The following is a 27,359-nucleotide window of genomic DNA, read 5'->3' as shown; positions in this document are numbered from 1 at the left end:
TTTAAAACTCAAGTAATTGGCTGGGATCATGAATAAACAAAGGTCCAAAAAAAGTCAGGCTATAGAATCTTTCTTTGATAACAAAGAAGATCAAAACATACAACCAGAAGAAGACAACAAAGTCAAAGCTCCTACATCCAAAGCCTCTAAGAAAAATATGAATCAGTTCCAGGCCATGGAAGAGCTCAAAAAGGAGTTTGAGAAACAAGTAAATGTAGAGGAAAAACTGGAAAGAGAAATGAGAGTCATGCAAGAAAATCATGAAAAACAAGTCAACACTTTGCTAAAGGAGACCCAAAAAAAATACTGAAGAAAAAAACACCTTAAAAAATAGTCTAACCCAAATGGCAAAAGAGGTCCAAAAAGCGAATGAGTAGAAAAATGCCTTAAAAAGCAAAATTGGCCAAATGGAAAATGAAGTCCAAAAGCTTACTGAAGAAAATACTTCCTTAAAAATTAGAATGGAGCAATTGGAAGCTAGTGACTTTATAAGAAATCAAGACACTGTAAAAGAAAATCAGCCTCACATGTAACAATTCTACATTCCTTTTGAGTACACATATCACTACTATGTCAATAAGTCAGTCAGTCAATAAGCATTTATTAAGTGCTGCCTATGTGCCAGGCACCTGTGCTAAGAGCTAGGAATACATTTTAATGGGAGAGAACACGTGAATAACATAGTATATGCTACATATGTAGAGTTGATGGAAGGCAGTCTGAAAGGGGGAGGTATTCACTACTAGGGTGACTGAGAAGACATCCTTTAGGAATTGAACTTTGAACTGAAACTAAGATATGAAGGTGATGAGGGAAAGCACACACACTAGATGTGGGTGGAAGGTAAAAGCTTAGAAGTCACTGGCTCATCAGCATCTCTGTTGGCTATGTCCTTGCATCATATGGCAATAATGTCTGGTCCCTTGGCTTCTTGGCTCCTGGCTTCACCAAGTGGAATGTTTCTGTTTGGTGACCCAATTTCTCAGAAGATATTCTGTAGGTTCTTGCCCTTAAGTCTAGGTGACCACAGATAGCCTTTGGCTACTTTCTGTGGCCCACACATGGGAAGATGTCATGGAGCTAGGCTGAGCTTAATTTCCCCACGTTAGATCATTCTTTGCAGCTTAGAAATTATATATAAAGTTGCTTGCTCTGTCCAGCGACTGATAACATCTGTCAGCTTTTGTTTATGCATAAGACCAATTAGAAATAGCTTCAACTCTCATGAGTATACTATATGCCCTGGCACACACCTTCAATCTAATTGCATTTGCTTCCTAAAATTTTATCTATCTATATGTAGTTGACTGTCTGCTGGAATCACATATTTGAAGGGGCTTTTCCCCTTTCCACTGAGTGGTTATCCTAATAATAACTAGTATTTATATAGACCCTACTATATGCTAGGCACTGAGTCAAGTGCTTTACAAATATCCCACATGATCCTCACAACAACTCTTCAAGGTAGGTGCCATTATGATCCCCATATTACAGTTGAGGAAACTGAGTCAAACAGAAGATAAGTGATTTGCCCAGGATCACATAGCTAGTAACTGAGGCTGGATTCCTTACTCTAGGCCCAGGTCTCTATCCACTGGGCCACCTAGCTGCCACCAAATGAATATCCTTGTGGTGTCCTATTACCACCATACTCCCTTTCTAAGTCTCTACAAGCATCTTTGCTACATGACTTCAGGTTGTGAAATCTGGGGACTTTATACAATGTCTTGACTTTCTAGAAGTCAACTTTTTTTTTTTTAAATACTTCAGGTGTCTGCTGATTCTGTAGTACTTTGGTCAATGTTCCTGATCCAAATATTCCACATTCCCTTCCCAGAGGGATATGGGTCCTTTCTTGAGAAAAGCCCTAACCTAGGAATGTGGCCCTAATGTAGTACCATACCATGTGCTATGGATCGTGGAGACCTATTGGCAAATATAGCTGTTCTTGGCAATTCAGACATCTCTCTCATGGGTTAGTGGTGATAATTTGTTTTCAGACACTCCTTATTTGCTCAATAGAGCCTTAAACCTATGCAGTGTCTTCTCATCTTCAGTGATAGATCTGATCATCAGTTTCCAAATACTTTCTGAAGCTCCTATCTTATTAGGAATTTTAAAAGGATGCCAATGTTCTGTCCACTACTCCATCTACTACTCTTTAATCCTTCCTGATTCAGAGATAGATAGTTTCCCTTAGTGTGGGAATCCAACTTTACTTATGGTGCTTAGTTCAGTTACACTTCCCAGACTTGTGCAGTAATTTTTGCAGATGAGTGGATGAGGACAAAGATATTGAAGTGGCCTGTGCCTGGGGGCAAATTCATTGTCTCCCTGGACTCTTCCTGTTCATTTGAGCTATTAGATCTTTTCTAAGGTGTGGAATGTTTCCTTTGTAGATGAAAGACCTTTTTATATTTGTTTTTTAAGTTTAATTTTTCAATTAACAAGCATTTATTTTTCTCTCCCCTACTCCCCCTATTGAAAAAAAGACAAAAAAAAAAAACCAAAAAAACCAAAACACACCATATAAGAAATATGCATAGTCAAAACAAATACCCACATTGGCCATATAAAAAAAAATGTGTCTCATTTTGTGTCTTGAGTCTATCACCTTTCTGTCCACAGGTGGGTAGGGTACTTCACCACTGGTCTTCTGGTGTGGTTGGTCATTGCACTGGTCAGAATTCTTAAGTCTTTCAAAGTTGTTTGTCTTTACAATGTTGCTATTTTATGAATTGTTCTGGTTCTGTTCACCTCACATTGCTTCAGTTTATATAGGTCCTCCCAGTTTTCTCTGAATTCATCCCTTTTGCCTTTTTTTTTTAATGAGGCTTTATGCACTATTTTCTTGCATTCCATTGCATTCATATAACAATTGTTTCAGCCATTCCCAAATTAATGGGTACCTTCTTAGTTTCCAGTTCTTTGCCACTACAAAGAGAGCTGCTATAAATATTTTTGTACATCTGGGACCTTTTTCTCTTTCTTTGATCTCTGAGATATAGGCCTAGCAGTGGTATTGTTTCAAAGAACATATAGAATTTAGTAACTTTTGGGTCAATTGCTCTCCAGAATAGCTGGACCATTAATGTACCTATTTTCCTGTAGCCCCTGCAACACTAGTCATTTTCTGTTTCTGTCAATTTTGTCCTTCTGGGGGGCTTGTTATGAAACTTTTGAGCTATTTTAATGTGCATTTCTATAACTATTCATGATCTGGAGCATTGTTTTGTGTGTGACTATTAATAACTAGATGGCAAAGTGGATAGAGTGCTGGGCCTAGAGTCAGGAAGACCTATCTTCCTGAGTTCAAATCTGACCTCAGACACTTAGTAGCCGTGTGACCCTGGGGAAGTCACATAACCCTGTTTGCTTCAGTTTTCTCATCTGTAAAATGAGCTAGAGAAGGAAATAGCAAACCACTCCAGTCTCTTTGCTAAGAAAACTCCTAATGGGGTCATGAAGAGTTGGACACAATTGAAAATGACTAAATAACAATTGATAACTTAGATTTCTTCCTTTGAAAAGTGCCTGTTTATATCTTTTGACCATTTATCAATCAAGAAACAGCTCTTATTCCTATAAATATAAGTCAGTTCCTCATTTGTATTGGAAATGAGACCCTTTATCAGAGAAATTTTCTGTAAATATTCTTTCCTAGTTACCTGTTTCCCATCCAATCTTAGCTACATTCAATCTACTCCTTCCTTTCTTAAGTTTTTTTTAATTAGCAAAAATTATAATTCTTTCTCTTCCACCTATCCCTTCTCAATAAAAACTTTTGAAGAAAATATGCAAAGTCTAGCAAAACAAATTCCTGTATTAGTCATGTCCAAAAAAAATATGTCTCCATCTTCACCCTGAGTCCATCATATCTCCATCTGGAGTTGGGGTAGCAGGTAGCATGTTTCATCATGAGTCTACTGGAATCACGGTTGATTATTGCATTGATGATGAGAGAGGAGTGTGCTCTGGATTTGATATAATCTACTTCTGCTCCACTGCCTTTCTTCTGTTTCCTGAAACCAAAGATTCTTATCCTTCCTTCCTTTGAAACCCTCTTCATAACCCATTCACCATAATTAGTTTGTTTTGCATAGGATCACTCCCTCCCTTCGCAATTTTCTTTTCTGTTTTCCTGTTGAGTGAAACATTTGTGTGTGTGTGTGTGTTTCTCTCCTTTATGGGATAATCTGTGATTTTCTCCAATTTATACTGTACTTATTTTGTTTTAACATAGTTGTTTGCATTGTCTCCCCCATTAAACTGTCAGCATCTTGAGAGCATGAGCTGGTTTTTGTTTTTGTTTTTGTTTTTGTTTATGTTTTATTGCCTTTCTTTGTATTCCCAGCACTTAGCACAGTGCCTGGCACATAGGATCCACTTAATAAATGCTTGGTTACTTGAGTTGTTAACTTTGACTGTTTTTTAAATTAAATTTTAATTTATTTTCAAACAGAGGTCAGCTTTCTCTCCCTTCTGCTTCCTTCCCTTTGCTCTGTGTTGACAAAGTAAGAAAAATAAAATCCTTATTGCAGTCAGGTATAGATAAGCAAAACAAATGTTTGAATTGGCTATGTCCAAAAAAAACCTATCAATCTGTGCTCTGAATCCATCACCTCTCATCAGCAGGAAGTGAACATCATGTTTTATCATGAGTCCTCAAGAATTGTGATTGGTCATTGTGTTGATTAAAATTCCCAAGTTTAGTTTTTTGCTTTATTCAGCCAACACCCACTTTTTCACCCTGTACCCCAAGCTCCCCACTGAGAACACAAGAAAAACAACCCATTATAGTCAATCAAAACAAATTTCCACATTGGCCATGAAATAAAATAATGTTTGTCTCATTCTGAGTCTTTCACCTCTTTATCAGGAAGTAGGCAACATATTTCATCATTACAGCATAACATTTTTAACTCTTAATAAACTCATAAACTCTTATTAAACTCTTGTTTCATCTCTTTCAGGAATTCTAATTGCATTCAGCTTCAAGCTACATTTTTCTCTGATGCTTGTAGATGTTTTAGAGTCATTCTTTTCTTCTGTGTTTGTGTCTTGAGTGTCCATACCACCGTAATAGCTCATTATTGTGGGATTCTTTTTTTTTTTATTTTTTGCCTATTCTTCCAGCCTCTCTCCTGACTTTGGATTTGATGTTAAAACTGAGCTCTTCCACATTTCTGGAGAGATCTGGGCTGGTCTTATTGCTGCTTTTTTTTTTTTAGAGGTTTTCAGTATTGTGTTATTCCAGGGTCTCAGATACCGGCTGGGGGCTTGCAAGTTTTTAATGCTCTCAGAGGAGGTCTAAAGCAAATTCTTATTAATGCCCTGCTGGTCTGAGCTCTACAAGTACTTGACCTGGGTTTGGTCTGTGTAAGAGTAGACTGCTATTGAGTAGACTCTGTTCCTATCAGTCATCTGGAAAGCTCTGTTGATTCAGAGTATTAGAACTGTAGGCTCCTCTGAACTGGGACTCTCACCCTGGTTATTCCTTGTAGGTTAGGCTAGATTGTGGAAGTAAGACTGCTCTGGGTTTGGAGTCTGAGTCACACCATTGCTGCTACTGGCTTCTGAATTTCCTTCTTTCTCCTTATATAGCTTAGGACTTCCCTACCCAGGAACATCATTCCCTGCACAAATTCTCTTCTTAGTCTACCCTAGATCTGTGACCTGGGATTGGGTAGTGAGCAACAAAGCTGCCAGTTTGTACCTGTCCTCATCAAAGTGTCCTGGTATTGGTCTTGGGGGTGGCTTGTTTTGAGTTTGGGTCCTCCTCCTGCCCCAGTTCACAGCTTCTCCTTGACCTCTAGAATACTCTGAGTGCCTTGTGCTCTCAACCCAACCAGTATTTAATGTCAGAAGACCTTGCCTGCCTCGTTATGCTAAACTGGGCTGGACAAATGACTTACTGTGACTTTTTCTGGATTTGCCCATTAGGATTCGTTTGGTGCGTTTTCTAGATCTGTTTAGAGTAGTTGTGGACAATACTTTCTATCATTTAACCATTTTGGCTGTGCCCCTCACTTGACTTTGACTAGTTTCAGATGAAAACAAAGTTCCTGTTCCTCCCTTTCTCATATAGTTTTCTAATTGCACACTCAAATTATGTGAAATAATTTCCCCACTCTTCCTTTGTCTAGTGTATTACTTTCCTTTCTTTTTCTTTTTATTTATTTATTTAGGCAAGTGGGGTTAAGTGACTTGCCCAGGGTCACACAGCTAGTAAGTATCAAGTGTTTGGTTTGAGGCTGGATTTGAACTCAGGTCCTCCTGACTTCAGGGCCGGTGCTCTATCCTCTGTGCCACCTAACTGCCCCCTTTCTTTTTAAAAGATCATTAAAACACACACCAAAAAAAACCCCAAACCCCACTACCAGGACTTCTGAATAATTAGATTCCCTCCTATTACTCTTGATGACAATAGGGTTTTGAGGGGACACATATTTTTCTATATGAGAATATAAAGAATTTATCGTTTTTAGTCCCAATATCATTGCTCATTCATATTTCTTTTTTCTGTGTCACTTGACTCTTGTGTTGGTATTTCAAATTTTCTATGCAGCTCTGGTCTTTTCTTCAGGAATATTTGTAAGTCCTATGTTTCATTAGAAGTCCATTCCTCTCCCCTCCCCAAAATAGGATTATACTCAATTAAGCTGAGCAAGTTATTCTCCAAGTTTTCTGTTTCTTTATAGCTGTGGTTGTTAAATCTTGTGTGATCCTGATTGTGGCTCCTTGGCCCTTGAATTCTCTCCCCCCCCACCCTACTACTTGTAGTACTTTTTCTTTGACCTGAAAGTTCTGGATTTTGGCTATGAGGATGTTCCTGGGGGTTTTTATTTTGGATTTTTTTTAGGAGGCAATCTGTGGATTCTCCTTTCACTTTGCCTTTTGGTTCTTAGAGGCCTGAGTAATTTTATTTTAAGATTTGTTGAAAAATGATGTCTAAATGATGTCTTTATTTTAGTTAAAAATTTCAGGTAGTCCTGATTCTTAATTCTTAAATTCTCTCTGTTTTATCTGTTTTCCAAGTCATTTTTTTATATGAGAGAACCTTTACTCTTTTCTATTTTTTCAACCTTTTGACTTTGTTTTAATTTTTTTAAATGAAGACATTAACTTCTATTTGTTACATTCTAATTTTTAAGGAGTCTGTTGCTTGAGTGAGATTTTTTATCTCTTGTGTCAAGCTGTTAATTCTCTTTCCGATTCTTTCTTCCATAGCTCTCATTTCTTTTCCTATTGTTTCTTCTAGCTCTCATTTCATTTGTGAAATCATCTATAGTTCTTAAAAAAAAACTCAAACAACTTTTGCTTCATCTCTTCCTGGAATACTAGTTGAACTTATGCACAAGATGTGTTTTTATTGCTGCTTTGCTTGTAGATGTTTTGAAGTTATTCTCTTCTTATGAGTTTGTGTTTTGAGTGTCCCTGTCACCATATTTTGTGGTGGATTTTCTTTTGCTCATTTTTCTAGCCTTACTTCCTGACTTCTTTGGGGTAAGGCCAGCACTTGGTATTAGAGCCAATCTCTCTGCGCTTCTGGAGTGAATGGTGGCCCTGTTTGGTCCTGTTTTGTGTTCTCTTGGGTCCTGCTGCTTTCTTGTGTCATTGAGCATTGTGTGTTGTGCCAAGATCTCAAGGATAGCTCAAGTTAAGCCATACACGCTTTTAGTGTAGGGTGGTCTCATCCAGGGGGAAGTCTGAGTATTGCCTTCTTGGTCTTATTTCCACGAGGTTTGGGTACGATCAGCACAATTGTGGATTTGCCTCCTGGTTGGAGCTCCAATCAATTGTCAATGGACTCCTACATTGTTACCATCTGGGAAATTCTGCAGGTTCAGAATGACAGAACTGAGGATTCATCTTTGATTTTGGCTTTCACCATAGTCACTTGACTAGAGGATAGAAAAGAGACCCTATTCTGCTCTCAGGGTTAAAGCCACATAGCTTCTGCTTGCTTCCATACTTGCTCCTTGATTAGTACACAGATTGGTGACTACTCCTTGCTCTGGACCATCACCCCTAGGTGCAAGTCTCTTCTTCTGTCTTCACTGAATCTATATCCGTTAAGGAGTGACAGAGCTGTCAGTTGACACTTGTTTCTGCTTGCTGCACAAAAGCCCTTCCGTGTGGGTCTGGGACTTCTTTGTGCCCTGAGATATTGCCTCAGGCAGCCCCTTATTCAGTCACTGAAATGCTCTAGTGCACTGCCATTCCTGTCCCAAGTTTCTGTAGACCTCTCTGTCTCCCAGTGCTGACTTGGACTGGAAAAATGATTCACTGTGATTTTTTTTTCTTGGATTTCACAATTAAGACTTGGTGTGGTGCATTTTGGGAGACGAGCAGGGCTGTACTGCTTCCTTCTACTCCACCTTGGCTCATCTTTCCCTCTTTAAATCTGAATGTCCGTTTTTGCCCCTTCTAGCATTTATTCTTGCTAAGTCTCAAGTAGACACTGCCAATGAACTTTTCGTAGCGACAAGATAGAATAAGAGATTGTTGGTAGCCCTGCATTCCAAGTTTCCAGCAAATCATATTGTTCCCCACATACATGATGCTGCAGGTTTTGTACCCAATCAAAATTTTTTCCATCTGTGATGTTGCCTTCTAGTTTTTGAATCCTCTTCCTTTTGTCCATGAAAATGATCTGTCAGACTTCATTCAGAGTCTTAGGTAGCTGAGGCTGAGACCTTGTTTATTGGCAAATTTGTGCTTTGCTAATATATTGGTTGTACTCAGAGCTTAGTGCCTCAGTTTACCTTATTTTCACTTGTGACAATTCCTTGGCATTAGGGCCAATTTGTTTTTATTAAAATACAAATACCCTTGGTATTACTAAGCAGTTATTAGCCACTTGTGCTTTATATGAGGAATAAAGTGGAAAGAAACTCATATACCAAGAATTTTATTTAAACACTAAGAAATGCCTACAAACTGCTGTAGGAATGAGTTCCAAAGATTAGTGAGACACAAATTTCAGACATAAACTGCTGTGTTCATAATAATATTGTCAATAATGATAGCCGCGACCTTAGAAGCAAGTTAATAGGCAACTAGATTATCAGTTGGGAGCAGAGTACTTATCAGGTAAAGTCCTTCTTCTAAGATTAGTTTGTCATGATTTCATAAGAGCATAAGCTTCAGAGCTGGAAAAGACCTCAGAAACTATGTAGTCTACTCCCCTCACACTTTTAATTGTGGGTTTTTTCAATTATCAGTCTTTTTTTTTTCTCCCTTCCACCTTCCCCCTTCCCCCACATGTGGAGGGGGGGAAGAAGAGGAGGGTTCCTAGCTCAGTCACAGAAAGAGTTGGAGTGTTTAGGCCCGAGGGTGAAGAGGAGTTGTACCAGGAAAAGGCATAGATTGTGGAGATATACTCTGTTTTTATTTATTCTAATCCAGACCCTCAGGTCTCTAGATTTGGGAGAGCTAGGGACTCTGATCGAAGAAATAAAGATAGAAGACACTCCCCTTCCCTACTTCTGACTTTGGGTGTAGTGGAAGAGACAGTTCCAGGAGAAGTGTGTAAAGAACTGTTGTGACTTGAAGGAACTATGAGTCTAGAACACAGACCCATAGGTCTCTGCCGGTTTCTTGCTCCACCTCGCAACTCCCTTTCTGGGCTCGTTGGGCCCTCCCTCTAGAAGGCACCCTCTTCATCCCACTGCCATTCATCCCCTGTGGGAGGTCAAAGCAGCATCTCCCCATGCTCCTCAAATGTGGGAAGAGGTCTTTCCTTTCCTACAGTGCCAGACCGCCTCAGAAGCCGTGGGGGAGGTGGGAAGGTGGGTCGTTAGGTAAGCGTCGGGACGTGTGGCCATGGATGCAAAGGGGAGGCATCTCAGGGATCTGGGTACAGAACAATGTGTCTTTTTTTCTCTGGGACTCCGCCCCTCGCCCTGGTCTGTCCGTCTCCTCCCGGGAGTCTGGTCCAGGACCTAGGTCCTGGTACTTGGAGCTGGCATGCAGAACGTCAGGTCCCTGGCGATGCGGGGTCGCTTGGCGCGCCTGTTGGCGCCTCTGCGAAGGGCTCCGGCGCGTTGTTCCCTCGGGGCGAGGGCGAAGGCTGTGGACTCAGCTGCACTTCCCACAGCGCTGACTACGGATCCAGGCACTGTGTCCTCAGCTGGGCCCCGAGACCGGCAGCTGCGCAGTCCGGAAGAGCTTCCAGGGCCGAGCTGGTTGCGTAGTTTTTTCCAACTGTTTGTGCAAGGCAATGTCTTTCACATGCACGATCTTCAGGTAACCAGGGGAGAGGTGGGAGAGCGCTCCTGGGCTGGTGTCTGCTGCGCAGGATAGGGAGGTTTTGGTTGAGAAAGGGATGCCAGAGCTCATGGGACTAGAGGTTCCGGGAGGGCTCCCGGGGCTCTGAAGCTGGAAGAGGTCTCAGAGCCATGGAGAAAATGAGGCCCAAGGTTACAGAGGTATTGGGCATGTGGGATTTGAATCCAGGGCCTCTGACTCCATTCAGTGTTCTAAAATGACTTTCCAACGCTCAACTGGGGAGAATTATGAACGGCTTTAGAGAGGAACTGAAAAATGAAAATAAGAAATGAGGGGAAAGGGCAGCAAACAAACATATGGGACTGCAACAAATATGCTTCAGTTCTCTGAACGTACTGAAGTCCATTTCCTTCATCCATAGTAACAGACCCACAGAAAGATCTGTTTTCACCAACTCTTAATTAAGCCATATATGTATACATGTATATACACATGTACATGTGTTGGCATACATGTATATATGCATATACACATGAGAATGCATTTCATACGCATATACACACATACAGCTTAATGAAGGGTTAAAGAAAACAGCTTTCTGGGGGTTTATATTCATGTACACACATATACATACATATGTGTAAATATGCACAAACATACATACACACATGTATACACACATAGCTTAATGAAGGGTTAGTGAAAACAAATCGTTTTGAGGGTTTATATATGCATATTTGTATGTGTATATGTATGTCTTCTTGCATATATATGTGTACATATCATATGTACATGGATCTATACACATATAAATTAATGAAGGACTAATGAAAACAGATCTTTCTGACTGTTACATAATATGCTTATGCTATATGTATGTGTGTATGTATGTGCATGTGTATACACAGTGTATACACACATGATATAGGTATGCGCACACATGCATATGCATATGTACATATATGTACACACATGCATATGCACATACAAATACATATGCACATGCACATATATAGTTAGATGGAAAGGTCTAATCTCAGGCTGGGGGGGAGGGTACAGAGACAAAAAGTGACACAGTTTTCTAGCTTGAATGAACTTCCATTCAACTAGGGGCATGTGCCCTCTAAGAGATAATAAGGATAATATGGGGAGGGGAGGAGAGGGGAGTAGGCAGAGAAGAGACCAAAGTGCTCCATGGTAATTCAAGGACCGAGAGCCCTTGGGGAGGGGGAAGGGGGATATCAGACAGGCCAACTGTGCAATAGTTGGTGGTGGAGCTGAAGTTGAAAGGAAGGTAAGGAACTAAAAGGCGGGAATGAGGAGGGATAATATTCTGGACATGGTGGAAGGCCTGGCAGACGCAAAGATGGAAGAGGATGGTTAGGGGAAAGTGTTTGGAGAGGATTAAGGACAAGTCAGGCTGGGAGATGGAGCAGGGGAATCCTCCATTATATTGTAGAGGGCAATACAACTGATCAGTTTTGGAAGAATGGCTGCAATGAAGTTTAAAATCATTGCCCTTATTGAAAAAGTACATCATTTTTATTAGAATTTTTATCCTTTTGAATACTAAAGAATGTAAGAATAAATGATAAGGCAGAAGCCTGACAAAGAGGAGAGAAAATAATGAAGGGGGGTCGGGGAGGAGGGAGAGAGAGAGAGAGAGAGAGAGAGAGAGAGAGAGAGAGAGAGAGAGAGAGAGAGAGAGAGAGAGAGAGAAACAAGAACACGAAGGCACTTACAAAGGGAAAAAAAAACAGTAACTCACATGTGGTAGCACCTTCAAGGCTTATAAAGTGCTTTCCTCACAAATAACCCCTAGAGTTTGGTAGCAAAAGTATTAGTATTTTCACCGGACAGATGAGGAAGCAGGCCAAATGAGGTCAGGTGGCCTACTCATTTGTAATTAGTATCAGCATCAAATGTAGTAGTCAGTATCAGCATCAAAATCTGAGCCCAGGAACTTTGCTCCAAGTCCCGTGATTTTTCCACTATAATTCCTTGCTATATCAACTGTGAGTCCGAGCATGTACAAGGCAGAGATGAGGGCTTTCATATCTAAGGGATTTTGTACAAGGAGCACACTCATGTTCCCCAAGAAGGCCTTTGAAACAATGGGTGCTTGACCTGATGGAAGTCTGTACTGTGAAAAGGCCAATGAGCCACTTGCAGTTTGTTTGGAGAGGAAATGGTGAATTTGGGTGTGACTGAATTCAACGCAGCAGACATTTGTGCAGTATATACACGTACATACATATATACATACATACATATACACAGACCCATACATAGACATATACACACATACATATAGACATATATTTATATATCTATCTTTGAAGGTGTAAAAACAGAATGGTTCTGCCCTCAAGGGCCTTCTTATACTCTTAGTGGGACACAACATTTATAAAAGTGAGTAAACAGTATATGGACAGCTAGGTAGTGCAGTGGAAAGAGTGCCAGGTCTGGAGTCAGGAAGACTCATCTTCCCGAGTTCAAATCTGGCCTCAGACACTGACTACCTGTGTAAGGTACCCTGAGAAAGTCACTTAACCCTGTTTGCCTCAGTTTACTCATCTGTAAAATGACCTGGAGAAGGAAATGGCAAACTGCTCCAGTATCTTGGCCAAGAAAACCCCAAATGGGATAATGAAAAGTCAGACATGACTGAAATGCCTGAACAACAACAAAACACAGTGTATAGGCAAAATGATTGCAAAGTGATTTCAGGAGGGAGACAGTGATGGTAATTGGGGAACAGAAACAGGAAATGTAGGAGGGAGCACCTGGATTATGTATTGGAAGGAAGCTAGAGATTTTCTATGGGAGTGAAAAAGGCATATAATAGAGGCAGAAGAGAGGACAACACAGTGCTTTAATTACTAATCCAATATCAAACACTTTTTGTGTTTATATTACTGTGGAGTAGGGCCTAGGATGGGATGTTGATTCCTCAAAAGAAACAAACCATTTGAGAACCTGAAAAACTCAACCTACCATTTTTAAAAATTCAAATTTTTTTCTTTTTCATTTTGGAATTTTCTCCCTCCCATCTCCCCTTTTCCCATCCATAAGAAAGGGAGGAAAAATGAAACTCTTTACAAATACGTACAGTCAATTAAACCAAATTCCTACATTAGCCATGTCACACAAAAAAAAGGCTAAGCAGATTTGCTTTATTCTGTTCTTTGACTCCATTAGCTGTCTATCTGGAGCTGGATAGCATGTTTCGTCATGAGACCTTTGGATTTGAGTCTACATTTGGCATTTCAACAATCAGTTACCATGTGCAAAATAGAGTGCTTAGCCTTGGGAGACATACACACAATTAGATAAGTTGGGGATATTGCCCCTTACATAGCTTAGAGCAACAAGAGAAAATAGACATGCAAAGAGCTATAATAAAAATAATGAATGATAATTCCATTAAGACTATAGACTGTTTGAGCTGGGGAGGGCCTTAGAAAGCCCTTTAGGAGGACCTTAGGTGAGTTTGGGGATGGAGGTGGGCATTGGTGGAGGGTCTTGAAGATCAGACTAAAATGCAGGTATGTGTCGTAGAAGGAACAGTGAACCAGGGATCAGGAGATCCTGGCTTCTAGTTTTTGCTCCACTGCTAACTCTGATTCATGATGTTGAACAAATCTCTTACCCTCCCTGGATCTCATTTACCTTGTCTGTAAAATTAGGAGGTTAGGCTAGGTCAGGTTCCTGGCATCTCTAAATAGTCTGTGATTCTCAGGTTAGACCTGCTAAGGTAGACAATAAAGGGCACACTGTTGGTTACTGGGTGAGGGAAAGGAATAAGCATTTGTAGCACCTACTATGTGCCAGGCACTGTGCTAAACTCTTTACAAATTTTATCTCATGTAATGCTCACAACAGCCCTGCAAGGCAGGTACTTATTATTATCCTCATTGTGCAGTTGAGGAAACTGAGGCAAATGGAGATTAAGTGACTTGCCCAGGGTCACACAGTAAGTATCCGAAGCCAGATTTGAACTCAAGATCTTCCTGACTGCAGGCCCTGAACTCTATCTACTTCACCACCTGGATAGACATGACATGATCAAAGTAATGTTTCAGGAGACTTGGAGTCAAGTAGGGGGGTGTGGGTGTAGTTGAAAGAGCCCTGAACTTGGACTTAGAAGATCAATAAAAAGAATCACCTTTGTCACCTATGAGCCTCCTGGCCCTGTGCACATCACTGTACCTCACGCACACTTTTCTGCTGAGTCACCGGTGTGGGCACTTGAACTTTGCTCATTGTTTGTTGAGAGGAGAGTGCTATTCGAGTAGAAATTATTATTTATTATAACATCGGTGTCTAGGATGGATGTTAGAGGGGAGAGAGAGGCTAGAAGGAGGGAGGCTAAGCCAGGAGGCTGCTGGGAGATGAATGCTTCGATTGGGGTTAAAGACAATGGGCCTAAGAGAAAAAGGCTATTTGGAGAAATGCTCCAGAAGAATAGGCAGGAATTGGGTATCAGATTGAATACAGGACATTTGAGACCATTGGCCCAGGGCCAGTACCCAGGCCCCAGCTGGAAGGTTCTCTCCTTTCCTCACTCTCAGTTTTTACATTTTTATATGCCCTATAACCAGTGGAGTGCTAGTTAATGTTTAAACAACCAGCTCTCCCTCCTCCCCATGTATACATGACACACTCTTAAGTTTAATCTACATTAATTTTACCAACTCTAGACAATCAATAAAACAATAAATCAAGGCCTGATTTTTAGCATTTGCCAATTTCTGAAGGGTAAATGCTCACATTGAAAATTTAACAGTCAGCACTCAGAGCCTGTTCGATCTGGGGTCCAGCGTACCCCTGCCTTTAACTACTTATGGGTGTGCTGTTAATATAAAATTCCTGGCTCCAGCCCAGAAGCCAAGGATGAAATGAAAAGTGGAACTGGAAATGATCCTGGCCTTCCAGGCTTGGGAAAGTGGGCTTCGTGATTGTGTCTTCTCACAGTGTTCCTTCCCACTGTGTACCTATCCCCTCTGTGGGTCTGCTCTGTATGTCCACCTTTCCTCTATCCAGTTCACAATTTTCAGTGGTTGCACAGCACTCAGCACCTGAGAGACTGATGGAAAAGTCATTCCCTCACTCTCTCACTGCAGAAATATCTTTCTGAGTGCTGAGTAACCCAAGTCCCTTAAACCCTCATCTGCTCTATTTAACTTCCAGAAATGTGAGAAGCCTAATGAATGCCCAAAGTATGGTGGGAAACAGGAGAGCACATTCTATATTGTAGTTCGGTTCTGCTGAGAGATTTTTCCCAAGCAGCTGTACAGTTGAAAATCATTGTGTGGGATAGAGTATGAGATCTGGAAGTTAGGAAAGCAATTTCTCATAGATCTTCAGGATGGCAATATAGACTCATAGACTTAGGCGAGAATGCCGAGCATTCTTAGAAGCATAAGAACAAAATGTCAGGCCTAGGACCTACTAGGCTTAGAATCCTGATTTCACAGCATATGTTAGAGAACGCACAACCTCTCTGGCCTCTGTTCCTTCATCTATTGAATTGGGATAATGATACCTGCTTTAACTTTCTCTCTGGGTAGTTGTGAGGATTGTTCAATTAAATAGATATACAGTGAGTGGCTATGTTCTCCACAAAGATGAAAACTGGCATAGTCTCCGCCCTCAAGAAGTTTGCAGTCTAGAAGCAGGGATGAGACATTCATTCTCTCATTTATTCATTTAACATGTGTATGTATATGTGCGTACGTATGTAACTGTATAGGGCATCAAGCAAGATATTGGGGATATAAAAACGACACAATCCGAACCTTCAAGGAATTTAATATTCCACTGGGGGATGAAAGGGGGAGGAGATAGCTCTAGAAATATGTCTCTACAGAGATATATACAAGATCTGGAGGAATGGGAGGAATGGAGTGACGCAGACACAGTACTCTAGAAAATTTTGGGAACAAGAAAACACTCAGTAGGAAGAATCCAAGAAGATGACTCATGAGAAGAGGACTCTTGGATTCAACTTTGAAGGAAGATAAACAATATGAACAAAGGAGGTGAAGAGGCTGTGCCTTTCAAGCATGGTGGACAGCATGGAGGACGAGAGAGAAACTGGGGGGAAATCACATTGCTTTCCTACTTCCTTGTGAAACTTAGTCACCTCAATAGCAAGTAAGTCACAAATAACAATCGTCTTGTTAACTGACACCTCTGTCACACTGTATGATTTATGAAGATTTTGCTTGTTTAGAATATCAACCAATCTATGAACATTTATTCAGTGCTGACAATGCCAGACACCAGGCAAGGCAACGGGATACGTGTTCAAAGAATGAAATAAAATATTCCAGGCACTCTGCTAAGCACTGGGAATACAAATGTAAGCTAGAAAGACAGTGACCCTCTAAAAGTTTACATTCCAATGGGGGAAGACAACACAAAAAAGGGAACTGTAAATAGAGAAGAAGGAGTTTGAAGGAAGGAAGGGTACACGAAGACAAAGAGGGCAAGTCCAGAGGGCGTTAGCATGAATGAGCTAGACACCTCCTAAAGTGGTAGTCCCAGGGAGGCAGTCACCAGAGAAGGGGACTGGGAAAGTGAAGGCATCTTCAGGTTGAGAAGGCTTCTGGGGTGAAAGTGGAGTTTATGTTTTATCCCAGAGATGAGGGAAATGAGTTGGTTCTATCTATGCTTAAGGAAAATCACATTGGCAACTGCATGTGAGATGGACTGTCAGATCAGAACTTTGAGTCAGGAAGACCAGTTAGAAGGTTATTGTAATTGTCTAGGTAAAAGATGATGCAGGCTTGATTCAAGTGGTAGCTGTGTCAGTAGAGAGAAGGGACCAGACAGGAAAGATGTGAAGATAGACAGGGCAAGGATTTGGCAATTGATTGGATATGATGAGAGAGGGTGAGGAGCTGAGGATAAAGCTGACGTTATCAAACTAGAAGATTGGAAGGATTACCTTCAACAGAAGTAGAGAAGGATTTGAGGGAAGACAGTTCAGTTTTGAGCATGTTGAGTTTGAGATGTCTCCAAGACCTCTAATCTGAAGTGTCTAGTTGACATTTGGTAGTATGTTACTGAAGCTCGGGGGAGAGACTGGAGCTGCATATATAGATCTGTGACATCATCCTAAAGATGATAATTAAATCCGTGAAAGCTAATGAAGTCATTAAGAGTGTGTAGAGAAGGAAAGGGGACTTAGGACAGAGCCTTCATGAACACCTGAAGTTAGGATGCATAATGTGGGGATGATGAACCAACAAAGGAAGCACAGAAGGAGCGATTAGATGGGTAGAAGGAGAACCAGGAGAGTAGTGTCGCAAAAACCCAGAGAAAAGAGAGCATTCAGGAGTGGAAAGGGTTCAACATTGTCAAATGCAGCAGATAGGTTAAGAAGGGTGAGGACTGAGAAGAATCCTTAAAATTTGGCAAGTAAGGAGTTACTGGTGACTTTGAAGCAATTTCAGTTGAATGATAAAACCAGATTGAAAAATTGAGGAGTGAAGTGAGAGGAGAGGAAGTGAAAGCAATAAGTGTAAATAATGTTTTCTAAGAGTTTCGCTTAGAAAAGGGGAAGAGAGATAGGATGATGGCTTAAGGACCAGTCTAGGGAAGATTTTGGGGGTTTGGAAAAGATTTGGGTATGTTGGAAGGCAGTAAGAAAGGAACAAATAGAACGGGAGTGGTTGAAGATTCTAGAAAGGGAGGGGAGATGATTGAGGTTGCAATCTTCAAAAGATGGGAGGGATGGGTTCAAAGGCACAAGTGGAGGGGATGGCCTTGGCTAGGAGAAGGGCTGCCTCATTGTCAGAAAATGGGGGAAGGGAGGATGGAGTGGGGTTGATATCAAGAGATTTTGAGATAAAGAGAAGGGGAAAAGAGGGAGGTCACATTGAATGGTCTCACTTTTCTCACTGAAATAAGAGGTAAGGTCCTTCCTTAACTCATCTCCCTGCAATCCTAGAGGACTTCATCATTTAATTATTGTATTATTGTTTACTTCATTGGTGAATACCCCATCTGTCAGGATCATAGAATATGATCTCTCCATGACTCAGTGCATTATCTACTGAATTACTGAGACCAGAAAAAAAATTACCACCTGTTGACCCAGCACTCTGGTGATAAGCCTGTCCATGTCTGGCTAGTTTGTCTTCAAACAATCAGATACACAATTCACTGTTGGATCATAGAGAGCAGAGTTGGAAAGAGGCTTAGAGATCTTCTTGTCTAACCCTGTCATTACTGAGTGAGAAAGTGACTTGTTCAAGGTCACCCTGGTAATCGACAGACCCAATATTTGAATTAAGGTCTTCTGACACGTAATCCTTTCTAGCTTGGAAAGGCCTGACAGAATTTTTGCTTCATTGACCTACCTTTAACACCATGCCCTCCATGCCCCAATGAAGCATCTGAGGAGTTTAGCAGAGGATTTAACATTCTTCTCCCAACTCTTCACTCACTCTGTGATCTTTTCAGCCCGAAAGCTCCCTACTATCCATGCCTACCCATTCTGTGCAGCTCTAAACGTCTTCACTAAGCTCACCCTGGCGGGCCACCCAATGTGCTGGAGGCCTTGCTGACAATGTGAGTGTGTGAGGGGAACTTTCTGGGCATCTGCCAGCCGTCCTTCATTCTTACCATGTGACCAATCCATTTCCTCTCTCTCTCTACCATGTAGATAATGTTTTTTACTCCTGTTGGTTTAACATTGCAATCTGCTCACATTCCCTCATATGCCTCTCCATTGCTTTCTGAGCAATACTTATTTTTATTTTTTCCATCTCTCTGCTATATTATAACAGTGGTAGAATGATAGTTTTGAAAATATGGGCCTTTGCTTTTATGAGAAGCTTGAAATCTCCATTGTTCTGGGGCCTGATGCAATCAGTCAATGTCATCTGTTTAAAAAAAAAAAGGAGGGTCTGGAGGACCTTACATTCCACAAGGCCTGATAGTTTATTATTATAATTATTATTACTATTGCTTGCTTATTTTAACTTTTTCTTAGGCTTCTACTTTGTTAAAATGTGACCAGCTTAGTAAAAGGATCTACTGTTCAAGTGGGAACTGAGCGTGAAAATGCCTGGAGAATAGGCATGAATAATCACAGCTGTTACTAGTTGTCTTACTCTGGGGTTTCCCCTTCACTGTTTATGCCAGCTCTATGGGCCTTATAAAATCTGGAGCTAGGATCCTGCTGCTGCAATGGTTGTTATCACCAACCATTCCTGACCTTTTGGGACTCCTTAAGGTGATCTTATCCTCTTGCTTCTCCTGGATTATTGTTCAGTCGTGTCCGTCTCTGTATGACCCCATCCATGGGGTTTTCTTGGCAAAGATACTGGAGTGGTTTGCTATTTCTTTCTCCAGTGTGTCCCTATTTTGCAGAGAGGAACTGAAGCAAATTGGGGTTAAGTGACTTGCCCAGGGTCACGCAGCTAGTAAGTGTCTGAGGTTGGATTTGAACTCAGATCTTCCCAACTCCAGGTCCAGTGAGTTATCTACTGCACCACCTAGCTGATCCTAATCTCCTGGATTAGGTGTATACAAATCCATTTTTTTAGTAGTTCAGCCAACACAAAATTGACTTGTTTCAAAAGTAGAGTACCTTGTGGGGGGAGAAAACCTCACATGAGTCAGACAAAGAGAAAAGTGTTGTAGTGGAAGGAGTCCTGGCACAGGATTGAAGAGACCTGGATTCAGTCCCCCAGTTCTGTCATCTCTGATTTGCAGATTATACAAACCTCAGAGGGATAGCTGACACTGGACAATGGAGTCAGGATCCAAGTGACTAACACAGGCTAGAACATTTGGACACTTCTAATAAGATGAAATGTGATGGAATAAATATAAAATCTTATAAAATCATCTTTACAAGTACAAGCTGAAGGAGGCAGCACCAAGGTGTCAAGGGTACCACCATCTTTCCAGTCAAACAGATTTACAATCATAAGTCATTATCAAATTTTCATTTTTTCCCCCCTCATCCAATATTCAATCACTTGTCAAGTTCTGTTGATTCTGCCTCCACAACATTTCTCATGTCCGTCCCCTTCTTTCCGTCCATATAGCCACAATCTTAGACTCTTACATTAACCTCCTAATTGGCCCATCTAACTCCCTTCTTTCCCCCTCTCCAATCCTCAGTATGTGGTTTGTTTCCTCATAGAGGGAGGGAATTTATCATCTCTTTTAGCTTGTAGACCTCCATTGGCATTTAAGCTCCTCAGAGATGAGAACTGTCTTAATTAATGTTCTGTCTCTGTCTCTCCCTCCCTCCTTACCTATCTGTCTCTCTTTCCCTCTCTATATCTACCTACCCAGCAACTATCCCAGGCTCTTTATGATTCAAATCAAGGCTATTAACACATTCTTACGGCGTTAATTTGTCCTTTTGGGATCCTTTGAGCCTGAGTTTGAGTTTGTATATATAAGATTTGAATATATTATTCCCATCATTAACTATATCTTTGATGTATGTGTGGACCTATAATTTAATAGGAAGAAAAGAGCAGGCTGGGTTGTATTTGGGAATTGTACAAGGTTTTTGAGGACGCTCTGAAACACAATAACATTCTTCCACATCTGTACATACACACACACACATATTTTGGTGAGGGCAATTGGAGTTAAGTGACTTGCCCAGTGTCACACAGCTAGTATTATGTGTCTGAGGCCAGATTTGAACTCAGGTCCTCCAGACTCTAGGGCTGGTGCTCTATCCACTGTACCACCTAGCAGCACCCTATACCAATATTCTTTTGGTGCTACTTGAGAATCATAGAATACTACTGTCTCCAAAGAATCAAAATGACTCCTCAAAGGGCAATAGACAGATCACGGTAGACATAAATAGGCTGAAGCATTTTATAAACATAAATCATGACATTTGACTCGGCCTGAACTAGGATGATGTCATTCATAGCATCAAGGCAAGAAGTAGAGCCAGGGGGAAGCTGTTAACTATTTATTTAGTACCTCTGGTTCAAGTAGGAATGTGGATTACCCTGATGAGAGAGAAATGAGGCCAAAAGGGACTCTTTTGATGAGACTTTCACAGCAGAAGGATTTGGGAATTTCAACTGGGCTTCTTTCTCTCCTTACAAAGTGGTACCTGTCAGCATAAAATTGTTTATGTCTTAAAGCATATCTTCTAAACCTAATGATTTATTGATTTATCTGAAGGCTATTCTCTCAGTTAGGGACTACTTTTTGAAGATGACAAAATTACATTCTGTGTTTATGTTACCAAGGTTAATTATTGGGTGATTTGATGTGCTCTGAGCCTGTAAGGAGGAAGTAGTGGGTGGTATGGAGAAGGAAGTTTGGGAGATGAGGAACAACTATCAGTTAAACAGATTTTTAAGTTTTGAGACTAAGAATGTGTTATGCATGTTTGTGTTACTTAATGGTGTTGAATTTGCAAGGCATGTCTCCTAGAAGCTGGTTAATCCTTTTAGGCACCATGCCTAAAATTTATGCAACTGCCACTAGATAATATCTTGGAGATTTCATATAACCTATTTTCACTGATGTGTGGCCAAATGAGATGAGTGTAAAGGTTCAGGTACTTAATTTTGCCCTTACTATAAAAATAGAATTTATTTTGAATAAAGTCAACAACCATTTATTAAGTACTTATTCTGAGCTTGGCAAAGTGCTAAGCACTGGGAATACACAAATAAGCAGAAAGAAGGATGTCCCTGTCCTCAGAGAGGTTATATTCCAACGGTGGAAGACGACATATAACAGGAAGATAAAAAAAAGGAAGAGATGAAGGTACCCATATAGATATTGTGGAGAAAGTCTGAGAGAGTCAGGAGTGCAGTCTGGAGAGGACCAGAGACATGGTTGGCCTGGGTACCTTCCTTAAAATGGTGGTTCTGGGAGGAACCAGCCAATCAGAGGAGAAGCTGAAAGGGGAGAACTAACTTCCAATGTGTGAAGTCCAGGAGGTGAAGCATTCTCTCTGTCTCTCTGTCTTTGTCTGTCTGTCTGTTTCTCTTTCTCTCTCTCTCTGTCTCTCTTTCTTCCTCCCTCATTCCCTTTTTCCTTTTTCCTTCTTTCTTCCTTCCTTCCTTCCTTCCTTCCTTCCTTCCTTCCTTCCTCCCTCCCTCCCTCCCTTCCTCCCTTCCTTCCTTCCTTCCTTCCTTCCTTCCTTCCTTCCTTCCTTCCTTCCTTTCTTTCTTTCTTTCTTTCTTTCTTTCTTTCTTTCTTTCTTTCTTTCTTTCTTTCTTTCTTTCTTTCTTTCTTTCTTTCTTTCTTTCTTTCTTTCTCTCTCTCTCTCTCTCTCTCTCTCTCTCTTTCTTTCTTTCTTTCTTTCCTTCCCTCCTTCTGTCCTTCCTTTCCTTCCTTCCTGCTTATCTTTTCTAAATTCTTCTATACCTCCCAAACTTCCCTTTCTCAGTAGAGTGTGATACTCCCCTGCTTTACTGAAACAACCGATACATCCATCATGAGATCCTTCAGCAACCTAAAAATCCTTCTACATCTTTTGCCCATTTTTCTTCTGCTTCTGGGGAAATGGCCTTCTTGCCAAGGCCAACCTCTCTGCCTGTGCCCTGCATCACATTCTCTCTCATCTTCTCCAGCAGCTTGCCCTATTGATCATTCAATATATCTCTTTCATCTTTAATATACTGGTCCTCTCCCCTTTGCCTACAAAAAATACTCAGATATACCCTACCCTTTAAAAAACTTTCAATAACTTGTAAGCAGTCATATAATAGTTTTACTTCGTTTCACTGCAAAAGTCCTAGAAAAAAAATAGCCTTCACTTCCTCATTACTGACTCCCTTCTCACTTCTATGTGGTCTGGCTTCCAATGTATCACCAAAAATGCTCACAATCTCTTAATTGCTTTATTTATTGGACTTTTTGTTATTGTTTGCATCCTATTTGGTGTCTCCACAGCTTTTGGTACTACTGAACACTCTCTTCCACCTAGAAACTCCCTTCTCTCTTGTCTTCCATTGTATTGCTCAATCATGGTTCTCTTCCTGCCTGTCTAAGCACTCTTTCTCAGACTCCTATGCTTGGATCATCAACCATATTCCATCCTCTAAACTTTTGTATCTCCAAAGGTTCTGTTCTGGGTTATTTTCCCTTTCTCTTTATACCTTCTTTCTTTCTTGTTGGCTCCCATGGGTTCTATTATCAGCTCTCGCCAGATGATTCCCAAATCTATGTATCCAGCCTTAATTTCTCTACTGAACTGTAGTACTGCACTACCAACTCCTTGCTAGACATCTTCACTGGAACATGGTGTAGGCATCTCAAACCCTAAGAAGCTGGAGTTTCTAGCACAGTGGCCCCTGAGCCCTCATCCAGTGTGTTCCTCATTGTCAGTCAAACAGTAGAACTTTATTAGCATCTAGAAGAGAGTATTTGCTGAGATAGCATGGCAAGAACAATAGTTATGATACATTTTTTCCTAGCCCAAGAGCATCCACACACAAGGTCCCTGGAGAGAATGTACTCAACAACTCAAAGTAATTGATATAAAAGATTCCAGCCAAAATCTGGGGTGCACTCTCACACAAATATCCAAAGTGTTTGTCGGGTTAAGATGGACATCCTCTTAAAGAACCATAGTTCTTTATAAAGAGAGAACAGATGTGGCCCAGGGTTACCTTCTGACTCTGGGCCCAGAAGGTCCTTTTCTTCCTTAGCAGAGTCCTTATAAAGTCATCCTTAGGTTTACGCCTCTGCTAGGGAGAATTGGTACCTTTTCAGAGTTCACAGACAGCATTTTGCTTTATCATAAAGACTCACAAGCTCTGAAGCTTCTACCTTCTTTGAGGAACTGTCTTTCTACCTCTCTCGGCAGATGCTTCCTCTATTGAAGATAAATGGGCAAAGAAGTAGAGGGAATTTTAACTGCTGAAAGATCTCATGATGGATGTATAAGTTGTTTCAGTAAAGCAGGAAAGCAACACACTCTACTGAGAAAGGGAAGTTTGGGAGGTGTAGAAGGATTGGGAAAGGATAACAACAGATCACTACCACTCTGGCAAAATTTGTTGTTGACGCTGGTTGCCAGTGGAATCTCTGATGGCCCCAGTGAATCTACTAAACTCATCCATCATCTGTTCACTTCCATATCATGGTATTCATTCACTTAAGATCAGGAAAAAATAAACACACAAGAAATAGAGGCACTATATGTTCAGGGATCCAGGCTGTCAGATGTGGGGAGAAAAGCAGCTAGCTTCACTCTGCTATCATACAGCTCCAAGTAGTGTTCCTCACTTAAAAGCTGACAGGGAGGAAAATGACAGACCACTTATTTATTCGAACCTTTGGAAGAACACTCAGTTCTTGCTTAGCAATTCATGAGTTATCAGTCTTTCCAGTTTCTCAGTGTACCAGAAGACTCTTTGTCCTCACAAAGTGCCAGTTGCTCAGTCACTCATTGCCAGAAGCAGGCTTGCCAAACCTCCATGTTGGTTTAGAACTGATCAGGGAATATCTGGATATATTCTGTGTAATGCACTAATAAGGGAAAATCTGAATGTGTTCTAAGGGCTATCACACATAATTAATTGGAAAGATATTAATTGCTCATGGTTGGACCATGCTAATATAATTAATAATTCTGCCCAAATTAATTTACAGATTTGATGCCATTCCAATTAACCTATCAAGGAATTATTTATAGTACTAAACAAAATAATAAGAAAATCCATTTGGAGTAATAAAAGGTCAAGAATCTCAAGGCAACTAATTTTTAAAGGGAGAAAAGAAAAGAGTCTAGCAATACTAGATCTCAAACTATATTGTAAACTGGAATGATCAAAACCATTTGGTATTGTTTAAAAAGTAAGAACATTGATCAATGAGCAGATTAGGTAAACAGCTCAGAAGTAGCCGAGTAGTAGCATAGTATTTGATAAATCCAAAGAAACCAACTGCTTGGGGAAGGACTCCCTATCTGAACCAAAAAAAACTTTTGGGAAAACTGGAAAGCATCCTGGCAGAAATTAAGTTTGAAGCAACATCTTATACAATATGCCACAGCAAACTCCAAATGGATGCTTGACCTAAGAAGAAAAGGTGGTATCTTAAAAGAATGGGAGGAGAAAGAAGATACTTTCCATAACTGTGGCTAGAGGGAGAATTCTCAACTAAACAAGGTATAGGCATGACCATAAATGATAAAATGACAATTTTGATTACATAAAATTGGAAAGCTTCTGCCCAAGCAAAATATACACAATTAGAAAGGAAACAATAAGGTTTCTGATAAAGGTATGATATCCAAGCTATATAAAGAATAGATAAAACATACAAGAACAAGAACCATTCCCCCAATAGATAAGTGGCCAAAAGATATAAACAGGCAGTTTCCCAATGAAGAAATCATATAAATATGCTACTAATCTTCAATATTGATAAAAATTCAAATTAAGACAACTGGGAGGTTCTACTTCCCAACCATTTGATTGAAAAAAGTGACAAAAAAAGGAAAATAGCTATTGCTGGAAGAAGACAGAGAGCTAGGTGGTACAGTGGATAGAATATTGGACCTGGGATCAGGAAGACATGAGTTTAAATTTAATCTCAGACACTTACTATCTGTATGACTTGGGCAAATCATTTAACTTTTGCCTGCCTCAGTTTCCTTGTCTGTAATATGAAGATAATTAATAGATTCTCCCTTTCAGGGTTGTCGAGAGGATCAAATAAGATAATAATTGCAAAGTGTTTTGCAAACGTTAATGTGCTTTACAGATATTAACTGTTATTATTAATACATTGTTGGTAGAGCTATGAATTGGTTTAACCATGTTGGAACTCTTCCCTCAAAGTCACTAAATTGTACTTATAGCAAAAAGATTCATATGTATAAGAATATGGATAGCAGCACTTTTTTTTTGTTATACAAAGAAACTAAAGGGATGCCTATCAGTTGGGGAAGGCCTGAACAAATCATGGCGTATAAATGTAATAGAATATCATTGCACCATAAGAAATATGGTGAATATAATGGATTCAGGGAACTATGGAAAGAGTTGAATGAAATAAACAGACCCAAAAGAAAAATGGACATGATGAACATAATGATACCATGAAGGGAAACAACTTTGAAAGATCTCAGAACTGACCAAAGACTGATGATGAAACCTGCCTCCCACTTTGGGGCAGAAACGTAATCAATCTGAGGTACAGAAAAGATTCAGTCTTAGGCATGGCCATAATGTTCATTTGTTTTGCTTGATTGCACATATTTGTCACAAGGCAGGGTATTTACTTGGTAGGGGTCAAGATGCCAAGGTAGGGTAACAGACATGAAAAAAAAAACATCGATGAAACTTTTTAAAGTGCTCTTCAGCTCTTTTTGTGGTGGCAAAGAATTGGAAATTGAGAGGATGCTCATCAATTGGGGAATGGCTGAACAAATTGTGGTATATGATTGTAATGGAATACTATTGTGCCATAAGAAATGATGAACAGGCAGACTTCAGAAAAACCTGGAAAGACTTGTATGGTCTGATGCTGAGTGAAGTGAGCAGAACCAGGAGAACGTTGTACACAATAACAGCCACATTGTATGATGACTAATATTGATAAACTTAACCCTTCTCAGCAATACAAGGATCTAAGATTTCTCCAAAGGCCTCATGATGGAAAATGCTATCGACAAAGAAGAAAGAACTGTGGAGTTAGAATGCAGATCGAAGCATACGATTTGCTATTTTTTTTCTTCTGTTGTGTTTTGTTTCCTCTTTCTGGTGGTTCCTCCTATTGGTTCTAATTCTTACTTACAACATCACTAATGTGAAAATATGTTTAATAGGAATGTATATGTATAGCCAATATCAGATTGCACACTGTCTTGCGTAGGGAGGTGGGAAGGGAAGGGGAGAAAAATTTAAAACTCAAAAGCTAAAATAAATTAATAAATACATAAAGTGCTCTTCAGAAAATAAAAATATGTGCAGAAAAAGACAGAACCAAAGCAATTTCATTACTACCTAGTTGAACTTAATAAATATTTTTCTTTAAAATTTGTATGTAATAGATTTGTATACTTTCTTATATATGCCTGTTTCCTTTTCATTGTACAATTAAATGTTTGTTTTTGTTAATAATTGGCAACAAAAAAATTAGTGCTAAATGGACTG

At 40.2% G+C, this 27,359-nt stretch overlaps 1 protein-coding gene across 1 annotated transcript in view; it reads left to right on the top strand.

Moving 5' to 3' along the window:
- Nucleotides 1-9,253: 9,253 nt before the first annotated feature.
- LOC114051466 (sterol 26-hydroxylase, mitochondrial) overlaps nt 9,254-27,359 on the top strand; it is a 36,491-nt gene continuing 18,385 nt past the window's right edge. The window contains 2 exon segments of the mRNA XM_027873858.1: nt 9,254-9,962; nt 9,965-10,251. Of these exon segments, the coding sequence (XP_027729659.1) occupies nt 9,716-9,962; nt 9,965-10,251 (534 nt within the window). The 5' untranslated portion in view covers nt 9,254-9,715.

This window comes from Vombatus ursinus, unplaced genomic scaffold (assembly GCF_900497805.2).
Source record: "Vombatus ursinus unplaced genomic scaffold, bare-nosed wombat genome assembly UNPS02014802.1, whole genome shotgun sequence".
NCBI lineage: Eukaryota > Metazoa > Chordata > Mammalia > Diprotodontia > Vombatidae > Vombatus > Vombatus ursinus.
Note: the sequence above shows the minus strand (reverse complement) of the source record. Positions and strands in the feature narration are given on the sequence as shown.